Source organism: Equus przewalskii, chromosome 21 (assembly GCF_037783145.1).
Source record: "Equus przewalskii isolate Varuska chromosome 21, EquPr2, whole genome shotgun sequence".
Taxonomy (NCBI): domain Eukaryota; kingdom Metazoa; phylum Chordata; class Mammalia; order Perissodactyla; family Equidae; genus Equus; species Equus przewalskii.
In genome coordinates, this window is record NC_091851.1 from 37,333,985 (window position 1) to 37,361,021 (window position 27,037).

The 27,037-nt window shown below is 40.0% G+C and overlaps 1 protein-coding gene across 33 annotated transcripts in view; it reads right to left on the reverse strand.

Moving 5' to 3' along the window:
- Positions 1–27,037, reverse strand: part of STAU1 (staufen double-stranded RNA binding protein 1) — a 54,791-nt gene that overhangs the window by 19,379 nt on the left and 8,375 nt on the right. For 4 of the 33 annotated variants that reach the window (XM_070588489.1, XM_070588494.1, XM_070588493.1 and 1 more), the window contains exons 2-7: positions 25,832–25,902; positions 19,070–19,358; positions 17,007–17,131; positions 13,814–14,018; positions 11,248–11,386; positions 9,086–9,251 (exon numbers count right to left, since the gene is read on the reverse strand). In XM_070588489.1, coding sequence (XP_070444590.1) covers positions 9,086–9,251; positions 11,248–11,386; positions 13,814–14,018; positions 17,007–17,131; positions 19,070–19,274 — 840 coding nt within the window. In that variant the 5' untranslated portion in view covers positions 19,275–19,358; positions 25,832–25,902. Of the gene's footprint in view, positions 1–9,085; positions 9,252–11,247; positions 11,387–13,813; positions 14,019–17,006; positions 17,132–19,069; positions 19,359–20,576; positions 21,022–24,280; positions 24,366–25,831; positions 25,903–27,037 lie in introns of those variants that run through there. The other 29 variants (XM_070588503.1, XM_070588501.1, XM_070588502.1 and 26 more) reach the window with 15 other exon arrangements.

Sequence of the window (27,037 nt, forward strand, 5' to 3'; positions counted from 1 at the left end):
GTGAGTCCTTAAAGCCAGAAATCTTCAAGCAAGGTGCCTTAGAAGGCTGGGGCTCCAGAAGTTTGGTTTGAAATTTATTTTTAAATAGGTTTTAAACTAAAAAAAATACTGGGGCCAGCCCAGGGGGTGCAGTGGTTAAGTGTGCACGTTCCACTTCGGTGGTCTGGGGTACGTCGGTTTGGATGCTGGGTGCAGACATGACACCGCTTGGCATGCCATGCTGTGGTAGGCGTCCCACATATAAAGTAGAGGAAGATGGGCACGGATGTTAGCTCAGGGCCAGTCTTCCTCAGCAAAAAGAGGCGGATTGGCAGCAGATGTTAGCTCAAGGCTAATCCTCCTCAAAACAAAAGCAAAAACAAAAAAACCCCTGTACTTTAACAAGTAAGTCAGTCCAACAAATGGTGCTGGGAAAACCAGATGTCCACAGGTGAAAAAATGAAGCTGGATCCTTACCTTACACCATATACAAAAATTAACTCAAAATGGATCAAAGACATAAACATAAGGGCTAAAATTATAAAACTCTTAGGAGAAAACATTAGGGAAAAGCTTCATGACACTGGATTTGGCAATGATTTCTTGGATATGACACCAAAAGCACAGGTAACAAAAGAAAAAACAAGATATATTGGACTTCATCGAAATTAAAAACTTTGTGCATGAAAAGACACTATCAAGAGAGTAAAGAGAACCCACAGAATGGGAGAAAATATTTGCAAATCATCTATCTGATAAAGAATTTAATATTCAGAATACATAAAGAACTCCTACAACTCAACAACAATAAACAACCCAAATCAAAAATGGTAAAGGACTTGAATAGATATTTCTCCAAAGAAGATATACAAATGGCCAACAAGCTCATGAAATGACGCCCAAGATCATTAATCGTTAGGGAATGCAAATCAAAACTACAATGAGATACTTCACACCTATGAGAATGGCCACAGAAAAGAGCAAGCGTTAGTGAGGACGTGGAGAAACTGGAACCCTTGTACACTGCTGGTGAACATGTAAAATAGCATAGCCTCTGTGGAAAACAGTTCAGTGGTTCCTCAAAAAGTTAAACATAGAATTACAATGTGATCCAGCAATTCCACTTCTAGATACATACTCAAAAGAATCGAAAACAGGGACTCAGATACTTGTACACCAGTGTTCACAGCAGCACTATTCACAATAGCAAAAAAGTGAAAACAACCCAAACATCCACCAACAGATGAAAAGATCAACAAAATGTGGGCTATTCACCTAATGGAATATTATTCACCCTTTAAAAAGAATATAGGGGCTGGCCCCATGGCATAGTGGTGAAGTTCAGCGCACTCTACTTTGGCAGCCTGGTTCGGATCCTGGGTGCAGACCTACACCACTCATCAGCCATGCTGTGGTGGCAACCCACATAAAAAGCGGAGGAAGACTGAAACAGATGTTGGCTCAGGGTTAATCTTCCTCAGCAAAAAAAAAGCACTATAATTCTGAAACATGCTGTAACATGGATGAACCTTGAAAACATTATGATAAATGAAATAAGCCAGACACAAAAGACAAATATCCACTTATATGAGGTATCCAGAATAGGCAAATGGAGACAGAAGTAAAAGAGTGTCTACCAGGGGAAGGGGTGGGGGAGGGGGAGTTACTGTTCAATGTGTACAAAGTTTCTATATGCGATGATAAAGTTCTGGAAATGGATAGTGGTGATAGTTGCACAACACTGAGAATATATTTAATGCCACAGTACTTTAAAAATGGTTAAAATGGTAACCTTTATGTTATGTATATTTTGTCTTAATTTTTTTCAAAGCAACAAAAAAAGGTACGTTTCATACCAAATATTAACACACCAGAGATCATCAATATATTAACCTGTGCTAAAAGATTAGCTCATTTTTGTGTACAAACTTTTCTGACAGCTGTTTATTTGAAGAGTATCCAAAGATACTTTAAATAGATGAGCTATTTAAAAAAATGGTCCACTCTCATGCTAAGTAATTGTGTCGATGACAATATTCTCCTTATGTGCAACCAGAACAAAATCTGGAAACAAACTGGGGACTGAGGCTGATACAAGATGTCAATTGCCATGCATATATCCCAATTTTCAAAATTTTTGCTCATTATACCAGTCCAATTAGTTTTAACTTTTACTTTTAATTATGACCTATTCCAAACATATAGAGAGGTATAGACTACGTAACAGGCAATTGTACCGGATTTAATAAATGTCAACATTAAGAACTACTGACACCAAATATTTTTTCTTTTTCAAGGAAAATGAAGAAGCCATTCTCACTCTCCTTTCCACAGCAGAGTGAACCACTACTCTAAAACAGGACTGTAGCTTTCCCAGCATGTTTTTTAATGGACAAAAACAATACATAGTTATAATTTTGTGTTGTGAAAACTCACAGAAGTCAATCTGATTGCCTTTATAAATATTATAAAATGCAAACTTATAAGTTTATACTAAGGAAATGCTACTTCTCTATTTATATATCAAGGGTCCACGTAAGTCTGGTAGAAAACAGTGGCCTACTGCTAAATTATAAACTCTGTGCCAGTGGTTCGTAACCTCAGCAGCATTAGAATCACTTGGGAGCTTTACAAAGACAGACGCCAGATCCTCACTCCAGAAAAAAGAACTCAAGTTTTCGCAGGTAGGGCCTGGATATCCATTTTATTTATAGTATTTGTTTATTTTTGCTAGCAACCAGATTGAGATTCACCTCTCTAAGCCACTGCTTCCAAAAGAATTTCAATAGGGAGAAAGCAGCCAGTGAAATAAAATGCAAAACAGGAAATGAAGACATACATTTATTTGGAAGTGAGAGTGTGTTGTTCTTTTACATAAACAATTTTGATATTATCCGGATTGACAAAATGTTGCAATGCAGGAAGCAGTGAATGAGTCAAAACCAACCCACAAATACCATTCCCAGCAAGACGGGGAAAGTGGAGCGGGCCCTCAGTCTTGCCTGCATGAAGTGGGAACTACTGTTAACATCAATCCCATAGAGCATGGTTCAGCAATAAAATCCAGGCAACATTAGGAAGAGAAAAAACACTCTGAACCATTCCTTAACCCTCAGTATGCCAGGAGAAAAACAGTCATCACCGTTAACCACCTGGCTCCAACAGACTCATTTTATTTTTCTACATTTAAAATCGTTTTACAGGGGCCAGCCCCCTGACCGAGCAGTTAAGTTTGCACGCTCTGCTTTGGCAGCCCAGGGTTTCACTGGTTCAAATCTTGGGCATGGACACTGCACCGCTCATCAGGCCACTCTGAGGCGGTGTTCCACACGCCACAACTAGAAGGACTCGCAACTAAAATATGCAGCTATGTACTGGGGGGATTTGGGGAGAAAAAGCAGGAAAAAAAAAAAAAGATTGGCAACAGCTGTTAGCTCAGGTGACCAATCTTTAAAAAAAATAAAAAATAAAATCATTTTACAAATAATACACAGAATAAACAGACAACAAAAATCATTTCCTTAGAGGTTTTACTAAGAATTTAAAATAGCAAACCCAAGTTTTTACTCCAGGTTTGTAGTTTAGAAGTTATATGTACCGGAACTGGGCAAGGTCCTTTAAATGTCACTAACTGCTCATCAGCTGGCACGCCTGAACCTAGAGCACAGCCCACTTGCCAGTAACAGTGCCAGATTTCAAATCCATCTCCAACAGGTTCTAGCTTATCATGATTCTGATTCTTCTTGTACTGGTATTGTCAAAACACACTACTTTTGAAATGGACTCATAATTTTGTTGAAGAGACAACAGCGATCTTCTTTGCACTGTAACTACACAATGCTTTTTCACTTTTAGATTTATAAACCCCCAAAGAAGGATCTAACGATGTTTTTCATTGTTACATCATCTATTTTCTTCCAATCACCTTTGTACACACACCTTCTTTTGCAAACGTCCACTTATTTTGTGGACAACAAGTGGTAAGAAATAAATTCTGGTGGCCAAACATTATAAAAGATGAAAGAATGTTGTCACATTAGTTTTTTTAAAAATCAGAACAGGACAGTCCGGGTTCTTGCGTGATGAAGTCCTTCCCATTGGCTGACCAGAAGAGAATACACATTTCCTTTTTGTACACCATAGAAATATCATTTACTTGCTGATTCTTGAGTTTGGGAAAACTTATCTAAGACATCTTCTGAAGACTCACAGTCTGCTGTTTCCCTTAGACACTCAATCTCACCGCCATCATCAGAGGCCGCAGTACCGCTGTCTCTCTGCATTCATCTTCTGATTGTTCTAACAACGGAAATGTCTTCCTCGGTCAATTTTCTTCTCTTTGCCATTATGCATGGAAAAAGGAAAATTCTGAATTCTCACCTGAGTTGAATGAAAGCTAAAAGTAGAGTGAAAAGATGGTGCTTCCAGTATTCTTCTGCATCTTCTTGAAAGACGATGCAAGACCTTAGTCAATGCAATAAGAACATTAAAGGATGATGCAATAATGGCAATTATTTCACTACCATATCACCCACCTAGGGATTTCATCATTCTTCCATTTTCTTATTAGTTTAGTCTAGCTTAGCAGATCTGGGAACATATGATGAATAGTGCTGAAATGATATGCAGGATGACAAACAGCAAAATGTTTCAAAATGTACAAAAATTAAGATTCCATAATGTAAAGATTTATGAAAGGGTCCAAAGGATCCACATGATCATTGTAATATTCTATTTTTAAAAATAAGTATGCTTTTCTTTGCTCTTTGTAAGATCTCTAAAAAAGAAGAATAAAAGTCATGCAATATCAATCCTTACAGAGCTTAGAAAAGAAACTAAAAAATGTAAAGAGGGTCCAATGGACCCTGACAGGAAGATTAAGGTCTCCAATTCCAGTTGCAGCCCTACCTAAAAATGTTTCTGGCCCAAGGGAATTAAGGACTCAAGACCAGGAAGAGCTGCATTTATTTATTTTTACAAAAGTAGCACATAAAAAAAAACTTCAAATAGTACAATTTTTTAGAAAAAGTCTGGGCTGGCCCCGTGGCCTACTGGTTAAGTTTGTTCGGCACGCTCTGGCCCAGGTTCAGTTCTCGGGAGCAGATCTACACCACTCATCTGCAGCCATGCTGTGGCGGCGAGCCACATACAAAAAATAGAGGAAGACTGGCACAGATGTTAGCTCAAGGCAAATCTTCCTCAGCAATAAAGAAAGAAAGAAAGAAAGAAAAAGAAAAAATTTTGTTAAAGTCTGTCTTCTACCACTATCATAAAGAGAAAAACCACTTTTAAAGTTTGATATAACATTCAAGATAGAAACTATGCACATCCAAACCCATATATACACATAGACACACAGTTGGCTCTATTTACTTAAACACAAAGAAGATCACACTATACATATAACAACAGCCCGGAATTTTTATTCCTCCCCACTCAATAGACTATGGGCCTCCTTTCATGTTCATGTATAAAGATCTACCACACTCTGGTACTCCTGGGATAATGCATCCATTTATTTAACCATTTCCCTACTAACGAACATTGAAGCTGGCTCCTTTTTCTCCGTAACAGATGATGCAGCTATGACCGCCTCACTCCTAACAGCTCAGACACTGAAGAAGTCATCCTTTATCACCACAAGCCTTCGATTTAAAAGTAAGTAAAATAAACTAAAAGCGCTTTCCCAACTCAGGATCTTTGCACAAGCTGCTCCCTCTGCTGAGAACGTACTTGCCCCTGCTCTTTCGCTCATCGTTGGTCTCAGCTTAAATGACCCTTCCTCAGAGAGGAATTCTCTGAATGCACCACCATTACTCCAATCTAAACGAGACATTTTTTGCTCTCAGAATACTTGCTACTTTTCCATCCTAGTACACACTGCACTTTTTTAATGATACTAATGTTAACGTCTGTCAACTCCATTCAACTACACCCCACAGCAGGAGGGGCAGTACTGCTGAGACACTGTCTGTCATCAAGGGACCAGCCCATGCCTGCCTGTCAGACAGAGACCGCTGGCTTTATTGGCTCTGTTCTGGAGAAGACGAACTGCTCTACCACACAATCACATGCTCTAACATTTTCAACGGCAAAACAGACAATTTGTTTCAAATGATCATTTCCAATGCTGGCAGGACGTCGGCAAAGAGGCTGCTCAGGCCCTGCTGGCTCAGGCCCTGCTGGCGGAGGAACTGGGCCATACGCGTTACTGTGCAATTCCACTTCTAGGACTGTGGCTCACAAAATCATCTCGGACACACGCAAAGATTTAATGACAACAATGTTCTTCACTACCTATTTTATAACAGGAAAACTGCACACAACCTAAATAACCAAGCCTCTGTTGTTGAAAAACTAAACTGTCATGTTCACACAACAGAACACTTTGCAGCCATTAAAAGTGCTCAGATGAATGCTGAATTTGAGTCCTCCATGGAAATATAAGTAAATGGCATGACAACATATCCATGATACATACTTCAGTGAAAAAAGGTGGTTACTGTACATCATCATCCCATTTTTGTGAAACACATAGGTGCATGTATTTACTTGTATATGCACTGATATCCACCAAAATGGGTATGGTGATTATCTTCAATTGGTAAATTTACGAATCATTTGTTTTTCCTTTTCTTTTTGGATTTTTATAGTTCACATGCATTACTTGTAAAAAAATTTAAAGTTACCCTTTAAAATATCTCTCTTTACCCCCTATGACCCACCTACCAAGGGGCCTGGTAAATCCCGGGGCAGCTCAGTTAGAGGAAGGCCAGTGTTTCAATTATCACTTCAAAGAAAAAGTCTTATCCTAGTTAATGATTTTCGATTCTGGAGCAATGCTTAAGGCCAGCCAGTCTTTGAGCCCCTTCTGAAGGGCTCTGTCTCTACTCCAAACCATAAAGAACTAGAAAAGGGGCAAGGGGGCTCAGGCAGATAGGAATATTACTCCCAGCAAAGCTCCTCATAGACGTCCATGAGCCTAGGGGAGCCCAGGGGAGCGTGGCTCCTACAGTCTCTGGGCCTGAGCCAAACAGCGCTGTTCTAGTGAGCGATGGGGTAGGCTCAGGCTCAAGACATCAACACTTTCCCTTTGCAGCAATACTGAGTCTTTCCAAGGAGGATTCGAAGGGAGGAAAACTGCCTAGGAAGCACCGATAATTCCAAGGACCTGTGTGGTTCCCAAACCCTGACAGTGGGTACACTAAAAAAGAAAAAAAGGAAAAGCCAGACACTCCTGGGTCTTACCCTGGCCCTACTGTGTTAGAATTGTGTGGGTTTGACCAAGGAATTTTTTTTTAACTTCTCAAGTGACTCCAGAGCAGACAACCCACACGCCAGTGTTCACGATCGTTTAACAACTGCTGGCTGGAAGGAATCAAGAAATACCTTCTCCATCGGACTCCAATTAGACAAGCACGAAAGTCAGGCCAAAAAATGAAAAGCCGCCAAAATGACTCAGATTACACTACCTTCTGCTCTTTTCACAAACCCCACCACTGAACAGCTCATCTTTTTACCTTCACCATATCCTCCTAAGTTACAGTCCATTCTCTTCTACGGGGTCCTCAGTGGACCCAGGAAACAGATCATCTCTGTTAAAGTGTTTGGTTACACTGGAAGATGGAAATGCACTGTATCAAAAGCAAAACAGAACGCTCCTGTGCAGCCAGCCATGAAGCCACAGAGCACCATCCTGAGCTGGGTGACCCTGGACACACGGACCTCAGCAAGCACCCTATCAAAGGTCCACTCGGGTTCCTATCTATCATCATATATTTAGCTCAATGTTCTGTGCAAGATCTCCTTCTTCTTTGGGAACTTATTTCTTGGGGAGGAAAAGTCAGTCAAACACTTCCCAGGGATGTTTTCAGGTGGCATTTTGTGCTGTGATTAAACAGCACTGTGAAATCTTGATGTTTCTACTCGGGGAGTTTCTTCCGGCCTTTGGTGAGAAGACTGCCTTTCCAGAGATATTCATTATGCCTTGGCCCTTCAATGGCATGGAGTCACTGATTTTCTAAGACCCATATTCCCATCACAAAGTCACAAAGAGTTAAAATCATTTTCTTATTGTGATAGTTTTAAAACACAGCCCCCAAATTCTTTGACACTCCTCTCATCCAGAAGTGAGGTTCTCAATACTTGAATGTACCAAAAGCCACTGAACTGTACACTCAAAACGGTTAAAACTGTGAATTTATATTACGTGAACCTTGCCTCAATAAAAAAAAAGTGAGACTGTATCTCGTCCTTTTGAATGTGGGCTCTGTGCCTGCTTAATCCGTAGAATACGGCAGAAGCGACGTTGTGCTGATTTCTGGGCCCAAGCCTTAAGAAACTGGCAGCTGCTTCCATGTTCTGTCTTCTAGGACACTCACTCTCGGAACCCCACCACCACATGGTGAGGATGTACAGGCAGTCTGTGTGGAGGTTAACTAAGAGAGGAACTGAGGACCTCAGGCCCGGGCCCCTGCTTAGTTCCCAGGCAACGGCCAGCAGCACCTTACAGGCCATGTGAGAGAGCCATCTTGAAAGTGGGGTCTCCAGCCCCCGCAGAGCTGCCTCAGCCAAAGCTGCATGGAGCAGAGACAAGCTCCCCCTGCCAGGCCTGCCTAAACTGCAGATGTGTGAGCAACACAAATGCCTGCAGGTGTTTAAGCCACTAAGCTTTGTGCTGGTTTGTTACGCAGCAAGACAGAACTGGCACTTTGATACCATAAAGAGTGGCTAGTGAAAATGGCTTCAGAAAACTCTCCAGCCTGGTACCATAAACCACCGCAGATTCTGACAAGCACAATCTTTATCACTGAAGAATTCATCCATGCCTGTTCTTCACAACTCAAGTCACAAGCTTTCTAAGATGGTCACTCAAAACTATGCCACAGAGTTGAAAAAGAAAGCATCTGACATCCTTGCTAAGAAATTTTTTGAAAAGGGGGCAAAAGGCAAGAAACCTTTAGAGTACAAAATCTTATAAGCTATCAAATAAAAATTATGGACAGCTCTCAATGCATCTTCATAGAAAAAGAAGCTTGAGCCATGGTCTTCCGCGCCGCCCTCCTGCTCCACCCAAGTGTCAGGAGCCCACTCTGCCCCGCCTCACCTCCAGCCTCTCAGGCGGGGGCTCGCTCTGCAGGATCCTCAGGGCTTTTGCAGCAGCATCGTGTTTCGCAGCCTGTCTCGTCTTTCCTTTCCCATTAAATTGTTGTCCTCCCACAGAAAGTTCAACTTGATAAAGTAAAGGTGGTACTGGAAATGGGTAAAAGTACCTAAAAATGAAAGGGGGTTAGGAAAATCACAGTCTCACATTGATAAGGCACCCATACATTCTCTGACAAATTCCAGTATTTCCTTCATCACGGGTCCTAATCACATTAATGTTTACTTGCCGGCAATGATTCCTCATCAGTATATCCAGAGATTTCATAAGTTTACACTGGATTAGAATTGTCACACAGTATGAGCAAATACTGTTTAGCAATTCAAACTTATTTGCACAAAATACACTGGCTGACAAATTACCTGAGTTCAATTTATAAAGCTAATCCATGTTGACAAAATCTGAAATGAATTAGGCTTTCGCTGAGACAAAAAACTTAACTTGCTCTACTTTCTCATATCTGAGATTCACACTTGTGTGTCTCCAGAAAAGGCTGGGAATTTTTAAACAGAAGCCGTTTAGAAAGGATCCTCACTTCTAGAAATCCCAACAGCCTATAGCATAGCAGACGCTATTTCTTCCATTTCAGAGTTTGGGTTTTTTTTCTTTTTTGTTGTTGTTGAGGAAGATTGGCCCTGAGCTAACATCTGTGTCAATCTTCCTCTATTTTATCTGGGTCGCTGCCACAGCACAGCCACTGACGAGTGGTGGAGGTCCATGCCTGGGAAGCGAACCTGGGCCACCGATATGGAGTATGCCGAACTTAACCACTAGGCCATGGGGCCGGCCCCTGAGAGTTTTTTTGTTTTTTTGGTTTTTTTTTTTTTTTGAGGAAGATTAGCCCTGAGCTAACATCCACCACCAATCCTCCTCTAATTAGCTGAGGAAGACTGGCCCTGAGCTAACATCTGTGCCCATCCTCCTCTACTTTATATGTGGGACGCCACCACAGCATGGCTTGATAAGTGGTGCGTAGGTCCATGCCCACAATCCGAACCAGCGAACCCTGGGCCACCGAAGCAGAGCACACGAATTTAACTGCTATGCCACCCGGCCAGCCCCTGAGAGTTTGTATTTTTAAAACTAGCTTTGGTCCTCCCCAAGTAGGGCAGAGAAATGAAGACTTCATTTTGATCATCAGTCTATCCACTGTCTTATGACTGTGAGCAGGAGGTTTTTTTTTTTTTTTTTAGATTTTATTTTTCCTTTTTCTCCCCAAAGCCCCCCAGTACATAGTTGTATATTCTTCGTTGTGGGTCCTAGTTGTGGCATGTGGGACGCTGCCTCAGCGTGGTTTGATGAGCAGTGCCATGTCCGCGCCCAGGATTCGAACCAATGAAACACTGGCCGCCTGCAGCGGAGCGCGCGAACTTAACCACTCGGCCTCAGGGCCAGCCCCAAGCAGGAGGTTTTTAACACACAGCAGTTTCAGGTTTCAATTAATATTTTACTGCACCTGTGTATCAAGGCTACTTACAAAGCCCTTTAAGTTCAAAAGTCAGAAAGTACCCAATAACAATAATCAGGCAATCTCAGAATGCTGAGAATCCATGGTGCTGCAGGAATCATGCTCAAGTATCACTCAAAGCAGTCACAGGGGCGATCTTTAGCCAGACTGCGTGGGGACAGGAGCCACACTGCTAGTGAGGAATATGCTCAGGCCCTTTCCAACAACAGGAGTTAAAAGGGCGTTAATCACAGTTCCAAAGACAATTCAGACTGAAACCAACATCTGGCACGCCCAAAGACCAAATCACTTCACGCTGCACTATCTACAGATTTTATTATTCCACGTACAAGATCAGATATATTTTCACCTGTATTTAAAAGACACACACACAGGGGCCGGCCCAGTGGCGCAGCAGTTAAGTGTGCACGTTCCGCTTCTCAGCGGCCCAGGGTTCACTGGTTTGGATCCCAGGTGCGGACATGGCACCTCATGGCAAGCCACACTGTGGTAGGCATCCCACATATAAAGTAGAGGAAGATGGGCACGGATGCTAGCTCAGGGCCAGGCTTCCTCAGCAAAAAGAGGAGGACTGGCAGTAGTTAGCTCAGGGTTAATCTTCCTCAAAAAACCAAAAATAAAACACACACATACATACCTTGGGGGATAAGCACCTCCTCTCATGTTGTAGTTATAGGTGGACTGCATCCGAGAGTAAGGGTCAACAGGCTTATACATTGGTTTTTTTCCAAGTTTCATGCACAGTGCATTTAGCTCTACAGTAGGGGTTATGCTTTCTGCAACACAAAATCAACACAAAGAATTGTTTTTTTCTGACATGAGAATCACGGTCACTAAAATCAAAAAGAATAGCATGCTTTCTACTCATTGATTCATGACGCGTTTCAAGAAAGGGTCTAAGTACCTCACTGCTAGGCATCAGGTTAGGAAATCCAAGAATCTGCTATGATTTCGAGATATTAATATGCAGACAACAGCACAAAATATATTGTAAGGGCTATTAGAGGCGACAAGAACTTCACACAAGAAGTTATCAGTGAAAGCTATACATCCCAGTTGTCAGAAACAAGTTCCAACACATATCAAGTTCCATGATTAAAAACACCATGTGACTGTCTAAATTGTTTTACTGTTTGGGAATACTTAACCAATACAACTTTGGTTGTACTGACTTGCTGGGTTATTGGCTTATACTTAGAAGTATGTTTGTAAACACTACTTCATAGAACAATGCATTTATTAAGTACTAACTGGATGCAAAGCACTGTGCTAAGCTTGAGGGCCACCATTCTTGCCCCAGAGGAGTTCAAAGAACACAAAGGCCCTCAAGAACTCCACCAGGCTGTGGGCTCCAGGGACAGGGGCAGAGCCACTGAGGAGGCGGCAAGTAGGTGCTGTGTGGAGAAGTCAGACGAAACCTACAAAATATTCAGATATTTCCATTCTCGATGTTTACAGTGGGATTTGACCTGTGGTAATATTTGTTAGGAGAATGAGTTCTGTTTCCATATACAACAGGAGCAAGTATATCTCAGCTTATCTCAGAATTATCAACTTTAGAAAATACATACATTTTCCAATTTTTTCCCCTCAGTTCATCCAATTCATAAACCTTTAAAAATCATTTAAAAAGCAAACCAGCCCTGAAAGATTAGTGTCAGAGTACAATCACATTTAAAAACAACGCTTTCATAGCAAACACAGAACAACACTAGCAATGGCAAAGTTCAATTTAAGTGCACACAAAAACCCACTTTAAAACGCCTTTGTAGAATGTATGTAGGGGAAAATAAAAATGCCTTGATTCTGTACTATAACTGGTTTGACTAAATTTAGTGCATGAATCAAACTTATAAGAGCATCTTTGGGTTTGCAAAATCAGAGGGTCACATAAGTAACCAACCTCTCTTCCTAACATCAGAATTACATTTTTTACATAATTCATATAGTTGCATTTTAAGTATAACCTGAATTTCTTTTTGGTGAGGAAGATTCAGACTGAGCTAACATCCTTTGCCAGTCTGCCTCTTTTTTTTTTTTTTTTTGCTTAAGGAAGATTAGCCCTGAATTAACATCTGTGCCAATCTTCCTCTATTTTTTATGCCAGATGCCTCTATAACGTAGCTGATGAGTGGAGTAGGTCCGTGCCTGGGGATCCAAACCTGCGAACCTGGGCGACCAAAGCAGAGTGCGCTGAACTTTAACAACTCGGCCATGGGGCGGCCCCTAACCTGCATCATTTTATTTTATTTTTATTTTATTTATTTTTTGGAGGTAGATTAGCCCTGAGCTAACTGCTGCCAATCCTCCTCCTTTGCTGAGGAAGACTGGCCCTGAGCTAACATCCATGCCCATCTTCCTCTACTTTCTATGTGGGACGCCTCCCACAGTGTGGCTTGCCAAGCGGTGCCATGTCCGCACCCAGGATCCGAAACGGCAAACCCCGAGCCACCGAGAAGCAGAACATGTGAACTTAACTGCTGCGCCACCGGGCCAGCCCATGAATTATTTTAAAAGCAGCTGATTCATAAAATTTATCTGCAGTAGAGAATGAATTTCAAGAAAGAATACCACAAAGAAATCAAAAGCACAAGAAAGGTGTAACCAAGATCTTCCCGGATTCATTCCTGCACACAGAAGGCCTGGGGTGACTTCAGGTACTTGAGGGGTAACTGCTACAACAGCCAGTCCTCCTCTCAGCTGCCAGGTCAGTGGTTCCCAAGCTTTCAGCAGACACTCGGCTTTATTAGTGTTGTCCCAGCATGGGTCCCTTGTTTGAAGAGATATTATCTACTGATTTGTATTTAAGTTATCTTCTCATTCTTTTTAACGATCAGGGGACACTCTGACAATCAGCTTTCTGATCAACACATTATAATCAGTATCACCATACCGAGTTAAAGTGATTCTAGCTAAAGCCTACATTCTTGGCAATCTGTATATAATCTTATCAAGGAAAAAAAAACGTATTATCATTAAGCTTTCCTGAAATCTTAGAAATCGTTTGGTGACACGCCCCATCTCCCATGACCACTTCTCCAGATCAGTCAGGAGTCCAGGACTGTAGATTGGGTACCACTGCTTTAGAATAAGGTTAAGGACTATGAAAAGGTAAGCTTTTGCCACTGGTAGTGCAGAATCTGTGCTTTGAAAACCAACAAGTTAGTTAAGAAATAATTCATATACATATACTCAAAGGGTACCTCTAGACACACTTTTGAAAGGAACCTGTCTTGGCCCACGCATAATACCTGGATTCCTTCCTTCGCTACGAAAAGGGCGGACTATAGGTTTAGGAAATTTTGTTCCTTCCAAAGCTGTGGCAGCAGCTGTGTGCTGGGCTTTTTTAATACTAGTTCCTTCAGCTTTCCAGTGCTGATCTCCAAGTGTTAGCTGTACTGTAAACACCTACAAATGAAAATTGTGAGCTCTCAATTCATGAAACCTGATGTTGACTGTAATATGTCACTCGGACCTTGAACATTTTTTATGATCATGATTTAAAAGGCCAGGTTATTAAAAAGATCCCCCTTTCTGTTGTTTTTATAAACACAAAAAGAGATATATATCATTGATTAGCATTGTATACACTGCATGAAAAAACTATGCTTTGAAAGATGGGGGTAAGTACAGAGATTAAAAAATGTTTTCTTACACGTTAAAATATTAGATGCTGATTATTTAGAAGCCATCCAAAAAGAAATTGTCTTCAATTACTTCTCATGGAAGAAATTTAGCAAACTCAATTTAGACACACAGTAGTATCTCATACAAATTAAAGACAACATTTGTTTTGATGTTGTAAAGTGTTTTTGGACTCTTGTCTGAAAACACAACCCCATTAGGACAAAAACTTGAACAAGTCTGGGAATGTCAGGTTCTAAAATGTTGCCTTTTATTTTCCTAAGACTGCACTATTCAGATGTTGCCTCTACTTTCAGAAGAAAATCAGACCCAAGCAAAGATCTAAAAACGTTTCTGAACTCAATTCTAAAGAGGCATCCAAAACAGCTAATTTTGTCCTCAACAAATGCTAACGATGGCAAGACTATTTTCTCCTTTTTAAGTATAAAGGTAACCCAAGCACACGCTCCATTCTTAAAATTAGGTTATGTTAATCCTAGTAGTATTGAATTACTACTTTGTCAAAAAACTATGACCCATCATAGCACAGTTCTTTAACTCGGGTATGCATCTGAAGAATAACCTGGGAAGCCTGGGGAAATATACATGCCCAGGGATTTCGATGGAAAAGCAGGAGGGGAGATCCTAGCCATGGGTATTTTTAATAAGCTCCCAAAGTGATTCTGACTCACTACCTTTGTAGCTTTTATTTTTCTGATTTTCTTTATCACTGAATATCACTTCGTTTATTTATAAATAATTTACATGAGAAATGTTGGTTTGAGTATGTCAAGGTCATTTAACCTAGGTGCCAGAAGCAATGGGAGTGACTTCCCTTCACAGCTGATTTTTCTTGTAGGTCTTAACTTCAGGATTCCCTCAGTGCACAGCTTCCACTAAAGGGGAAAAATGAAAGAACGCTTCATCCCCTTGAAACATTAGGATTCTCCTGTATTTATGCTGCCGTTTACAAGGTTACTCATGTAAGCACCAATAGTCAACTCAAAACCCTGGCTGGCCTGAGAAGTCAAAAAGCAGAAGCCCGCAACACTGTGCGATCCCAGGGGCATTTCTGTGATCCTTTCATGGAAAGATACTGAAGGGGAAAATGCTAAAAAACAAAAAAAGAGTTAATTTCATGAACAGTCTTGCCTTTCTCCAGGACCTTCTCCATCCGGCATGTTACCACTCTGCTGTCTTCTGTGTGGAGGGTTGGTAGCAAGGTTAGAATTTTGGTTTTGATAGAATTAAAAGTACACCACACCTCTGACTTTTTAAATAGTCTATCAGTCATCTAGGAGGGAATAACTTTTCCTTTTTGAACAACTTGTAGGTAAAAAAAAAAAAAAAATGCAAAATGCGGTTATAGATTGAACATATAGCCAAATTACCTAAAGCACTAAAGTTCAAGTGAGAAAGTACATGTTTTAAAAAATACCAAACACAGTTATAATAAAGGGAATCCCAAAGTTAAGGTCTGCAAAAAAAATCCTGTAGAAGAAACAGAACAGTTATAGAAAATGACTAATTGCCTTCCGAAAGTAAAGAAACATTTCAAATATAATTATGCTTTAGAATAATGTTAAAATTAGCTTCATATGAGTGGGAAACTTCTGGTTTTCTTAAACACATAATTGCTTAATAATAATAGCTACCATTTCTCAAGCATTTACTAAGTGCCAGGCATTGTGCTCCACACTTTAACACATAGTCTCTAATTCTCACAATAGACCTATTTGGTAGGTATTATTATACCCATTTTACAGATGAGGAAACTGAGGTTCAAAAAAAATAGTAACTTGGCCAAGGTCGCACAGCTGGTAAGAAGCTAGGATTCAAACCCTGATCTGTCTGACTCCAAAGGCAACTCACCTAACCATGCTACCCTATGGCGCCTATTTACGACCCCAGCTGATGTTACTGTTAATCAAATGAAAAGAGAAACTTGGTATCATTCAAGGCTTGACTGAGGTTGGCATGTCAAGAAAAATGAGGCATAAAGAGACAACTCATCCTTAATTATATTATCTTACTGCAAGGCTAAGATCAGAAATAGGAGGCCCAATTCCTTATCTCTCATACTGTGTCCTCTCATATTACAGCTACAAAAGATAAAGCCAGATATGCAAACATTTAAGTTCCAAGATGTACATCAGCACAGATATCAAACAAGCATAAAAGACTGAATTCCTGAATAACAAATAGCACAAATTCAAATTACAGTCAGTCTTTCATTCTTTAAGATAAGGGGAATGACAAGAATAACTGAAATCAGAGATAATCCAAAATACTCACTTTGAGACTAATTTCTACCCCTCATCTTCAAACCTTTTACCTGGATTGCCAACAAGTAGCAAAACTGATTCCCCGTTCACCTCCTCTCCCTGCCCAGTCTAAGGGTCTAAGGGACACGTGCAAACAAGCAGGAAAGGAGCCAGAGGCAGGCTGCAGCCAAGAGGCCCAGAGCCTGGAAAATTCACAGGAAATCATTCACAAGTGCTTGAGAACTGCCTGTATCCAGAGTCCTAAACAAACACACACTAAATGGAGTTTTAAAAGCCAAGTATCCCAAAAAGAAGCATATCTTTTTTTTTACCCATTCTGCAAGGAGGAAAAAAGCAACTCGCCAAAAATCTATACTTTTGCAACTCTTTATGACAACCTCAGCAGTTTGAAAATACGTATTTTGAATTATAGCACCACTTGCAACAGTATAAAAAGAAAACATTCCTGGTGGGTTATAAACGCACAAGCAGTAAGGACAATATTTACCTTACAGTGAGCTGGACCTTGCTCACGCAAAAGCTTATACTCAGGCTGAATCTTGTTGAAACGGGCTAACTCATTCACAAGACACATTGGGGTTTTCTCTTTGGGGTGTGCCATGTTAGAAGGAACTGAAAAATAACGTAAGAGCATTGAAGTCAACTAGCAGTATATAAGACTGCTGCTCTCCCAGGGATACGAAAAAAGAGGGCAATCACACTGAAGGTCTAAGGATGCAGAGCAGCAGTGACGCAAAACGGCAAACCACACGGGGGGCGCAAGCCTGAACACACAGCTGGGATCGTTTCTGAACCAGGTGAAGCCAGGTAACCTAGGAGAGGGTGTGTCTTCAAAAGAGAGAAAATAGAAGTCAGGGGAACAACTAAACTAAGACAGGCAAGCAAGAGCTGCCATCAGATGAAGCACTGCTACCATAGCCAGCCAAGGGAATCACAAGGAGCTCTACTGAGCAGAGACACGCTGGGCACCGCAACAGCTGTCACTGTACCCTGCCCGTTATTTCACAAAACTCAACATGTCAATACCAGTTCTCAAACAATGACTGTTGTTTTCCACACAGTTAACATCTCATCCCTGGGGTGTCCCTCAGTCTTATCTTCAGAGGCTGCTATCCTCAGACCTTAACTATGATCTATTTCTGACAATTATATAAGTAAAATAAACTGGCCTAGGTGGGCGGGAGTTTTACAAAGTCAGTAGGATGTGGCTACAAGAACACATTAGAAGAAAAAGCAATAAATCCCAGAGGACTGAAATAGTCTGTGCCATTTCCTTTTAAGACAGTCTCAAATGGCAAATGTGGGGAACACTGAATCTCTGGGTACTGTGACAAGCACAAGTCAAGGAAGCTGGCTGGTGAGCCAGTCCAAGGAAGTCTAGAGGTGGAGTGATGGATGCCATGCAGCTGAGAGCAGGACGAGCTTACACTCTAAGAACAGATTTACAAAGTAAAGGAAATGAGAGGATGGAGGAGGAAATGCAAGGGAAATTGTCAGGCATAAGGGGTTGAAAAGAATTTGTTATAAAGTGACTCTGGTATGGAGACACACATGCTGACACCTCCCTTAAATTGGTTTTGCCACTTTGGGCGGGGGCTGGGGAGAAGAATATTGTTTTTAATTTTTTTTTCAGATGTTTCAAGTCTTTTCTAATCAATGAGCACATCTAATTCACTTTTATTTTCCTAATAATCATATTTGAATGCTTCTAAACTTATGTCCGTTCTAAAAAATCTTTGCTTCTTTGTTCAATTTCAAATTGGTCCACACTATGATTTCTGAAATCTCTGGAATCTCAACTTAAACTTACTTGTTCAAAATAAAAATTAACAAATGCCAGTGCACTCTTCTGCTTTCCAGTAAATCTGGCTGCCCCCTGCTTGGGATAAAATCTTATTGACGTATAGAAAGGGGGCTTACACATACAAGAGTTCTTTGTCAGTACTGGGAAATAATTTTACAAGTAGAATTTTTCCACATAACAATGAATATGCAAAGTGGTATTGCTGAATTTTTTTCTGCCAGCCACCACTCTATAGTAGACTAGGCTTTATAGTTTAGTTTTCAATTCTCTTTCTTTCTTTCTTTTTTGTGAGGAAGAGTGGCCCTGAGCTAACATCTGTTGCCAATCTTCTTTTTTTGCTTGAGGAAGATTGTCTCTGAGCTAACATCTGTGCCAATCTTCCTCTATGTTATGTGGGATGCTGCCACAGTGTGGCCTGACAAGTGGTGTGAGGTCCATGCCCGGGATCTGAACCCGTGAACCCCAGGCTGCCAAAGCAGAGTGCACAAACTAAACCACTATGCCACCTGGCCAGCCCCCTCAATTCTCTTTCTTACACTTTGAAACGGTCAGTCAACTCAGGCCTCCATCAACCCAAAGCACAACCAAGTGTTGCGTATCTGGGATAAAGAAGTGTGAGCAGTAATACTTTCTTCTGTTTCTTGAAGGTAAATGTGAGAGCTCCCTACATCTGCAGTCTCTTATCAGATCCGAAAACAGGCTAGGAAAACATTTTAAACAGAAGACACTTGGATTTGTACGCTTACCTGCAGCTGCACTGGTGGATGTAATAGATGCAGAGGGTAAAGCAGAGTTTTGAATAGGTCTACCTGCATTTTCAGAGGGCAGAGAGCTAGTAGTAGAAGGAATACTCATCAAAGGCTGTGAGAGAAGAGACTGGTTCTTGTTCAGTATTTGGCTCCCTGAGAGAGCGGCAGATGGGTTCTGAACTTGAACTTGAACTTGAGACATGGTCACTTTCAACAAAAGTGAACAACTGCAGGTAAACAGCTTTCAGTGCAGGTTAATTCAGTGCTATGAAGTCTAAAGTTCTACCTAAAAGTTGTAAGGGAAAGAAAATAAAAAGGTAAATTATAGAGGAGATATGTAATTGCCAATATTCAGTCAAAATTGGTGTCACCTACTCAAGTATGAAAATAGCCCCATTTAGCATGTAGCTATGTTGATGTATTAGAAATGTGTTTCTCCTTGGCATACAGTAAGGTTCCTGGCCTTGTGACTTTTTCAGTGTTTTTAAATGACTTAGAAAACCCACATGCTCATTTTACAAATGAGAATCAGTAGGGTATGATATTTATTGCTGAATATTGAGAATTATAAACTACAGCTTATATTCAAAAATGCAAATTTAAAAATATGGAGAGGTTTTCCATACTATACGGGATATGATAAAGGTTTCTGGTTTCAAAATTATAAGAAGCTGAAAGCAACCCAGGTTCATAAAACCATTAACAGGTGACTGTAAATACTGCTTCCACATTAAGGGCCATGTACCAGATTGGCACCTTAGAGTTTCCTTGAAGTTGACTGAAGAAAGGGGAATTTCTTCTGCTGTTTCTTTTTCCTTATGATGATAAAAGATCTATTTGTTTTCCTAAGAGGTTTGTTTGAGATGGTCTCATTTACAGACCCCAAACAAGAAAACGGTTGCACCCATATCAGTGCGCACAATCCTGAGAATTATTTGAACAGCAAAGAACATTCTATAGTGTTTGTACTGTTAAAAGCAAAAGTAGAGATGAAGAAGAGAGGAACAGATTTCAGATCGGCAATCTTACTGGTGTGGGTGGGCGGAGCCTGAGTAGAGGAGATTGTTTACTTCATCTTCTGAGTTCCAAAGGTTTTATTTCTAAATACATTTAAATTTTTCATGAGTCAAAATAAGAGCAGTTGTGCTCATTTTCACGGCCATCCTTCAAAAGCTGAAAATGTTTAAGCAAGTCCAAAGTACTTCAAAATAACCAGTGGCAACAAAGAGCAGAAAAAGCCAGCCAAAGCAGGAACCAGCAAACTAACAAATTGGAAGTTCTCTTACAGACTAATTGTTCGCTACTTTAATTTTTTTAAAAGGCTCAGAATGATTTTTAATTAAAGCTGGACCTCTGGAAAGAGATAAATGACCGGAGCAATTAAGTTACTTGAGGAGTCCTGGCACATTCTCTCTTGCCAAGAGCAAAAAGCACTGTAAAACTCAAAACAACAACAACATCCTCAGCTGAAGCATAACTTGGATAGCAGAGGCATAAACATTACCTTATTCAACAAAATTTCCCAATATTGCAGTTGTTTCTTGTTCGCTTTTGAAATCAAAACAAAATAAGAGAGGAGATCCACTGAAGATCTGGATAATGGTCTTAGCAGACAAGCTGCCAGTGTCAAGAAACAAGTCCAGAACCGTTTAGAAGTCAGCTATGACCTTGTTTCTCTGTTTTTATTTCCTTCAGCTGCCAAAATAAAAATATTTCTCTCTCAATCTTCCCTATCCTCCTCTATTCACTTCTTCTTCCTCCCTCTCTTTATAAACTCTGTCTGGAAGGCACTTTTCTATCAAAAAAAAAAAAAATCATAAGAAGCGTACTCACAACTTCACAACACCAACCACAGGTCACAGTCAAAAAATAAGCCAAAAGCAAAGTGTTTGCTCCGTAGTCTACCCGTATCCCGGAAGAAACAACCCAACTCTGCTCTGGGTGGCTCTGAGAATCTGAGACTGAATGAACTAAATTTAGAAAAGGTGGGGCCCAAAGGGATCCTTTTTGTCTAATGCTGTCTATAACAGGCCTACTGCCAGCAGTTGCAGTCACAGACATAAATACATAGGTTTTCTAGAAGTTGAGAAAGAGAACAAACAGGCTTTTACTTACAATTGTCTCAAAAATGTTGGCCTGAAGTTCACCTGGAGGAGTTATGTCTTTATAAAAATTGGTTGAAACAAGCAGTTCAAAACTGCAAATAAAAATTTTTTAAACTCTCCTAATAAGATTGTCTACTTTGCAAATCATTAATTTCCAACATGAACAATACTAAAATTCAACAAATAGTACTCATTTGCTAAAAAGTTTTAGTTATTTGCTAATTCAACACTTCTATGTGTCTTTAAGCCTGAAAAGAGAATCTAAAGCAGTGATTCTAAAGAGGGGGTAATTTTGTTCCCCAAGGACATCTGACAATGTCTGCAGACATCATCTGGTTGTCACAACTGGAGGATGGGAGGACCTACTGGTATCTAGTGGGCAGAGGGGCCAAGGATGCTGTTTCAAGTACACATACACTAACCCACAAAATAAAATCTTATAATGTAATAAGTAACTTACATTCTTAAACAGGAAAAGAAAATCCCCTTTTCATCTCAAAAGGCTCTAAAAAGTTGATGCTAATATTTTGCCCAAACAGACGCTCCTCTCTCAATGAGAAGTCATGCAGCTATCAAAGTTATGAATGGGGGAAAATAAATTCTTTACCCACATAATTCATAGAACAAAGCTTTTCACTACTGCCATTTATATAGTTCATAGCCACTTTCAGGGACTCATGGAATTTTGGAGATGATTATTTCTGTATGAATTTAGAACTTGTTGCTCAACAGTACTCTGTCCTGAAGATTAAATCCTTACATCAAAACTTGTCTTTTCCTTTAAACCTGTTTTAAAGAATTGCTATCCACCAAATAAATTAGGGATTCAAGAGAGATTAAAATGCTTTGTTAGAATCATCTTACAGAAGAACAATATTACACAGTAAAATTAGGCTGAAAAGTTTGAAACACAAAGACTCTTCAGTGTCCCCAGTGCTGGAAACACCTCTGCTAAGCCTGTGCCATGCTGCCATTTCCCTGCCTCCAGCACAGAGGCGGGCCTTTCATCTCCTGGGCTTCTCCTGTTGGAAGAGCTTTAGACACCAACTCAGGAAAACAGGATCATCCTATTCTCGAATCCTAACTTTACGGAGCGTATATAAGCACTCTAACACTAAGAGGGGTGATAGGATAGAGTCATGGGTACCTCTTTTTAAAAGATTCCTAATTTCAAGTCCCTCCAGGGTCTAACTTTGGCTTGGTGACACAAAAATTTTCTCGTAAAAATAGTCTCTCCTTGGCTGGCAGCTTCCATTTTACAAGTGTCAAGTACTCTTTAACAGGTTGTGGGGAAGGGGAACATGGACACATCAAGTCTACGACAGCATTTTTTAAAATCATACACGATGTGCTAAAAAGCAATCAGGCGCAAAGTGCATATTGCTCACTCAGCGGCAAATCCACCTAGGCCACACTGAGCGCGCAGTCTGAGTGATGTATTTAAGCACAAGAAGGCAGATTCTTCTAGAAATAGGTTACAGAACGATGTGCAATAGTACTTAGCCTTATTCACTTTCAGCCACAGACTGTTAAATTGTTGTAGTATGAAATAACTACTTCAGCAGTTATGGAAAAACATCACTGTTAATATTCAATTTTTTAACTGGATTAATACATGACTTATAATGAAGTATCTATACTTTTGTGTAATCAACACATCATTTCTTGCAACTAAGATATACAATTATGTACCGGGGGGATCTGGGGAGATAAAGCAGGAAAAAAAAAAAAGACTGGCAACAGTTGTTAGCTCAGGTGCCAATCTTAAAAAAAAAAAAATTTCCTTTTGTAATAAGTGATGTTTCCAAACAAGATTTTTTTTTAAAAAAAAAAAGAAAAAGAAAGAAAAGAAACATACAAACAAAAGAAAGCAGTCATCCCAATTCTGGACAAGCTTTAAGATAGCCACAAACATTTCACTAAATATCCCCACTTCAAAGTCCTTCATTAAATCTTGTGTAGCATGGGCAGAGGTACACAGGAGTACTCTAGTTCCTTGCCCTGAGAAAGCACTGGCAGTATCAATAGCAATTTTAGGATATATTCATTCAATATCCAACAAAAATGTTTTAAGCATCTACAACATGTGAACCCTTATTTGGCAGACTGTACATTCTTAAGTGCTAGAAAGAACCTATTTGTTAAACTTTTCCTCAAAGACACAAGAAGAGATCTTTAATTAACTAAATCTATTTATCTGTCCTGGTTTGGTGTTTTTTTTTTAATTTTTTTTTCTTTTTCTCCCAAAGTCCCCCAGGACATAGTTGTGTATTTCTAGTTGTGGGTCCTTCTAGTTGTGGCATGTGGGACGCCACCTCAGCGTGGCCTGACAAGCAGTTCTACGTCTGCGCCCGGGATTCAAACCTCCGAAACCCTGGGCCACCGAAGCGGAGTGCACGAACTTAACCACTCAGCCACAGGGCTGGCCCCTCTCTTTAGTTTTTGAAAGGCTCCACTCTTAGAGACATTTGTCAACAACTACAAAAAGCTAAGGAATAAACCACTTTCCCTACAATACCCTGGAAATACACACCTAAAATACCCATATCATTCCCTCACATCCAACAGTTATTTCCAAGATCCTTTTTTGACACACTTTTCTAGTTGCAATGTGATTACATGTTTTCTGCAAGTAAACTTACCCCACCCACCCACCATATCTCCCCACCTTCACCCCCAACCAGCACTTGCCATCCTCTGCCCCCAGGAAACAGCAATTCATTGACTCTAAACATCCAAACACCTATAGGCAAGACAGCCACACATAGAGAAACACAGCAATCATTATCATCCTACATAATCATTTCCAAAAAGACAAAGTCAATGTCAAGCAAATAATGTCCAATAGCAGGCCGATATATCAAATCACACAGTAAGAAAAGATACTTTAAAAGAAGTATGACAAACCTACTCAAAAGGAAAAAAAGAAAAAAGACCACTGTGTACTTGGTACTCAAGAGAAAGACGCAGGAGAAGTAGCCCTGAGGAGGCACAATCACTCGCAAGACAATAAAAGCGGCCAACAATAATGCCTGGAAACAGCCCAGGCTGCTCGAGACCTTTGCATCGGATACAAGTGACTGACTGCGGCCCCATCTCGCACCTGGCCCAATGCCAAAGAGGCAACGGAGGATTTTCTTTCCACTCAAATGGAACCATTGGGTGGTCCATTTAAAGAAACGTTTCCTAAAAAAGAATTAATTATTAATTGTTCATCCTAGAAAAACCATCACACAATAGTCTGTACTAAAGTGAAAAAAAAATTTAGCCCTGCAGCCTAACAAACTGCAAACCTTATTTTCTTTTCCAGCTTTGAAAGCTTAGCCCTTCCCTAGAAGAAATTCTTAAAAATAAATTCGAATACTTACCATTTTTGTAAATATGAAAGTGTTTTTAAAATTTAAACTTATAAAAACATATAAAAATGTTTTAAACCAATCAAAATGAATATCTGTGCATGATTTGCTGCCTATTTTTAAGAGTAGCACTGACATATTCTTGAGTAAGAAAGGGCTCGGTTCAACATAACAGTTAACTGGCTTTTCCTTTCAGAAAAGGGAATTTGTAGTCCGTAACCATGTGGCATCTACCCAGAAACACAACCGCACTTACCATCATCTTCATGCAAAACAGATCAGTGCCAAGACCCAGTTTCTAAGAAACCAGCCTCGCTGCTAAGTAGTAACCAACGATGTTAAAACTGACCAAACTTCTGAGTGGTGGCTTTCAGTTCTATTCCAACTCAGAGAGCAATTACATGTCCAACTCTTGGCAATCCACTGTCGGGTACCTCAGTTTCTCCAAAGCACTTTGTAACAGGATATTTGACAAAGCTTCAGTTGTAGCAATGTGAGAGCTAAACCACTGAAGGAATCCTGAGGCATGGTAACAGTTATTCAGTTCTTTGACAAACAAAGCATTTTACAAATTCAGCGTGATGAGTCAGCGTGATGAGCGTAAATCCATTCACTAAACTTTGTGCAACTTCTATAATTTCCTTGTGCTTCAATTTCCTCATCCCCAAAGAAAGTTGGGTTAACTTGTCCACTAATTACCACCCCCAGAGACATGGCATGACAATGTGCTTTCAGCTCCTGGAGGGGAAGTGCTAAAAAACACAAAGCGTTGCTAGTTTGCGTAGTGGACTCTGCAGTGCCCTGACAAAAGTCTGTAAAATCCTGAACACTCGCAGGAAACTTGTTTGGTCTAGATCATAAGCGGCCAGTGGTGAACAGAACTTGATTCATAACCTAATCTCACAGGAGACAACAACGCTGGATTATTTCCACAAATTTGAAAACCAGATTTAACATAATCCGAAAAGTCAAAGCAAACTACAAAAGTTTCTATGATCAAGAGACTTATTGAGGGAGTTACGTTTAATGACAACTTCGGTGGTCAATTTTCCTGTCTACATTTAAAGTACATGGCAGTGCTGGCTAGAGGGTTTTACATTCTTGCCAACAACTTTCCCTGCATTTACTTTCTAATTAAATCTCAAGTGTAAAAGGAAATTCAAACTGCATAAAATTTCTTCTGTTTCTCTAATAGTACACCCAGAAGTAAAAGTCATTTTCCACACAAGTCACTGAAGAGTGCAAAAATATTACAGATTATGAACAGGCCTGAAATTACAGAGCCAAATTACGTGTACCTTAAAAAGAGGTGCTCCACGAACAATGTTGTTTTGGTTCAGTTCTGAGAGGTTATGTGGTTAGGAAACTCCTGGAAAATAAGAAACAGTAATAATTCACTAAAGCAAATTTTTTTCTGAAAATGAAGATATATAATGCTAAAGTTTTAGGGAAACCTAAAATTTACAAGTAGGCAAGTTTCTGAAAGGATGATGTCATGGCTTGAAGCAACACACTAGAGTCTACAAAAGACAAGACTGCCTGGGAACTGGGTAGAGAGTGCTTCGCACAGACACAAAGATAAGAACCAGCAGAAATTCCCTTTTTCAGTCTCAATTACTTCCTGATAAGGGAGCTGTGAATACCTCAGAATTAATTTTTAAAAAAGAAACTGGACAATCACACAAGCCTAACTTTTAAACTTATGGGGTTCCCTTGCCCTTTAACTACTGGCTAAGTATTTTATTCATAGATGTCCTGACCATATGTTTGGTGATACAAATGCAACTACACGGGAAAATTTACAAAAAGGCACCACTTTGTACATAAATATTCCTCCATTAAATTGCAAATATGAAAAAACACATTACCTCTAGTAAGTCCAAATCATAATCATTCTTTAGAATTGGATTTTAGGTGACATAAGAATTTAAGTTTCAAACCCTTGGGTCAGATTTATCTAGAGGTTCCCTTCTTTTTAAATGGTAGTAGTCAGTAACAAATAGAATTTCTTACCTTGAGATGCTTTTTGAATTTTTACAACATAAACTAATTTTGCTCATTTCAATTGCTCACTGCTACTGTGCCTTAACAGACAATAAAAAGTAGCTGTTCACTGTCCAGATGATTTCAGATATAAAATCATGAGCTCTAATTTGTCCTACAGTGTTTTAACAACTCAAGCTCTTCTTTCTGTAAACAGGAAACTATACTAACAACTTTCCAATCTAGAACCCTGTTGTTCCATAATCTTACCCATTCAAGAGACTAGCATGAATGAGAACTGAAAAAGGCCTCTGAGCAGCCCAAACAGATGTCTAAGACCACCTAATAGAGCCCATGCCTTTTCAATGGAACTTCCCTCAATTCAAGCCCACCTATGCTGACCAACAATGGCAGGTTTGGTATCTAGTTTTCTAGCCCAAACCAGAAATTAAAACATTAGAATGGAAAAAGGGAACTGCCAGTGTCAGACATAATGACAAGAGTAAGAAACAACTGCCAAC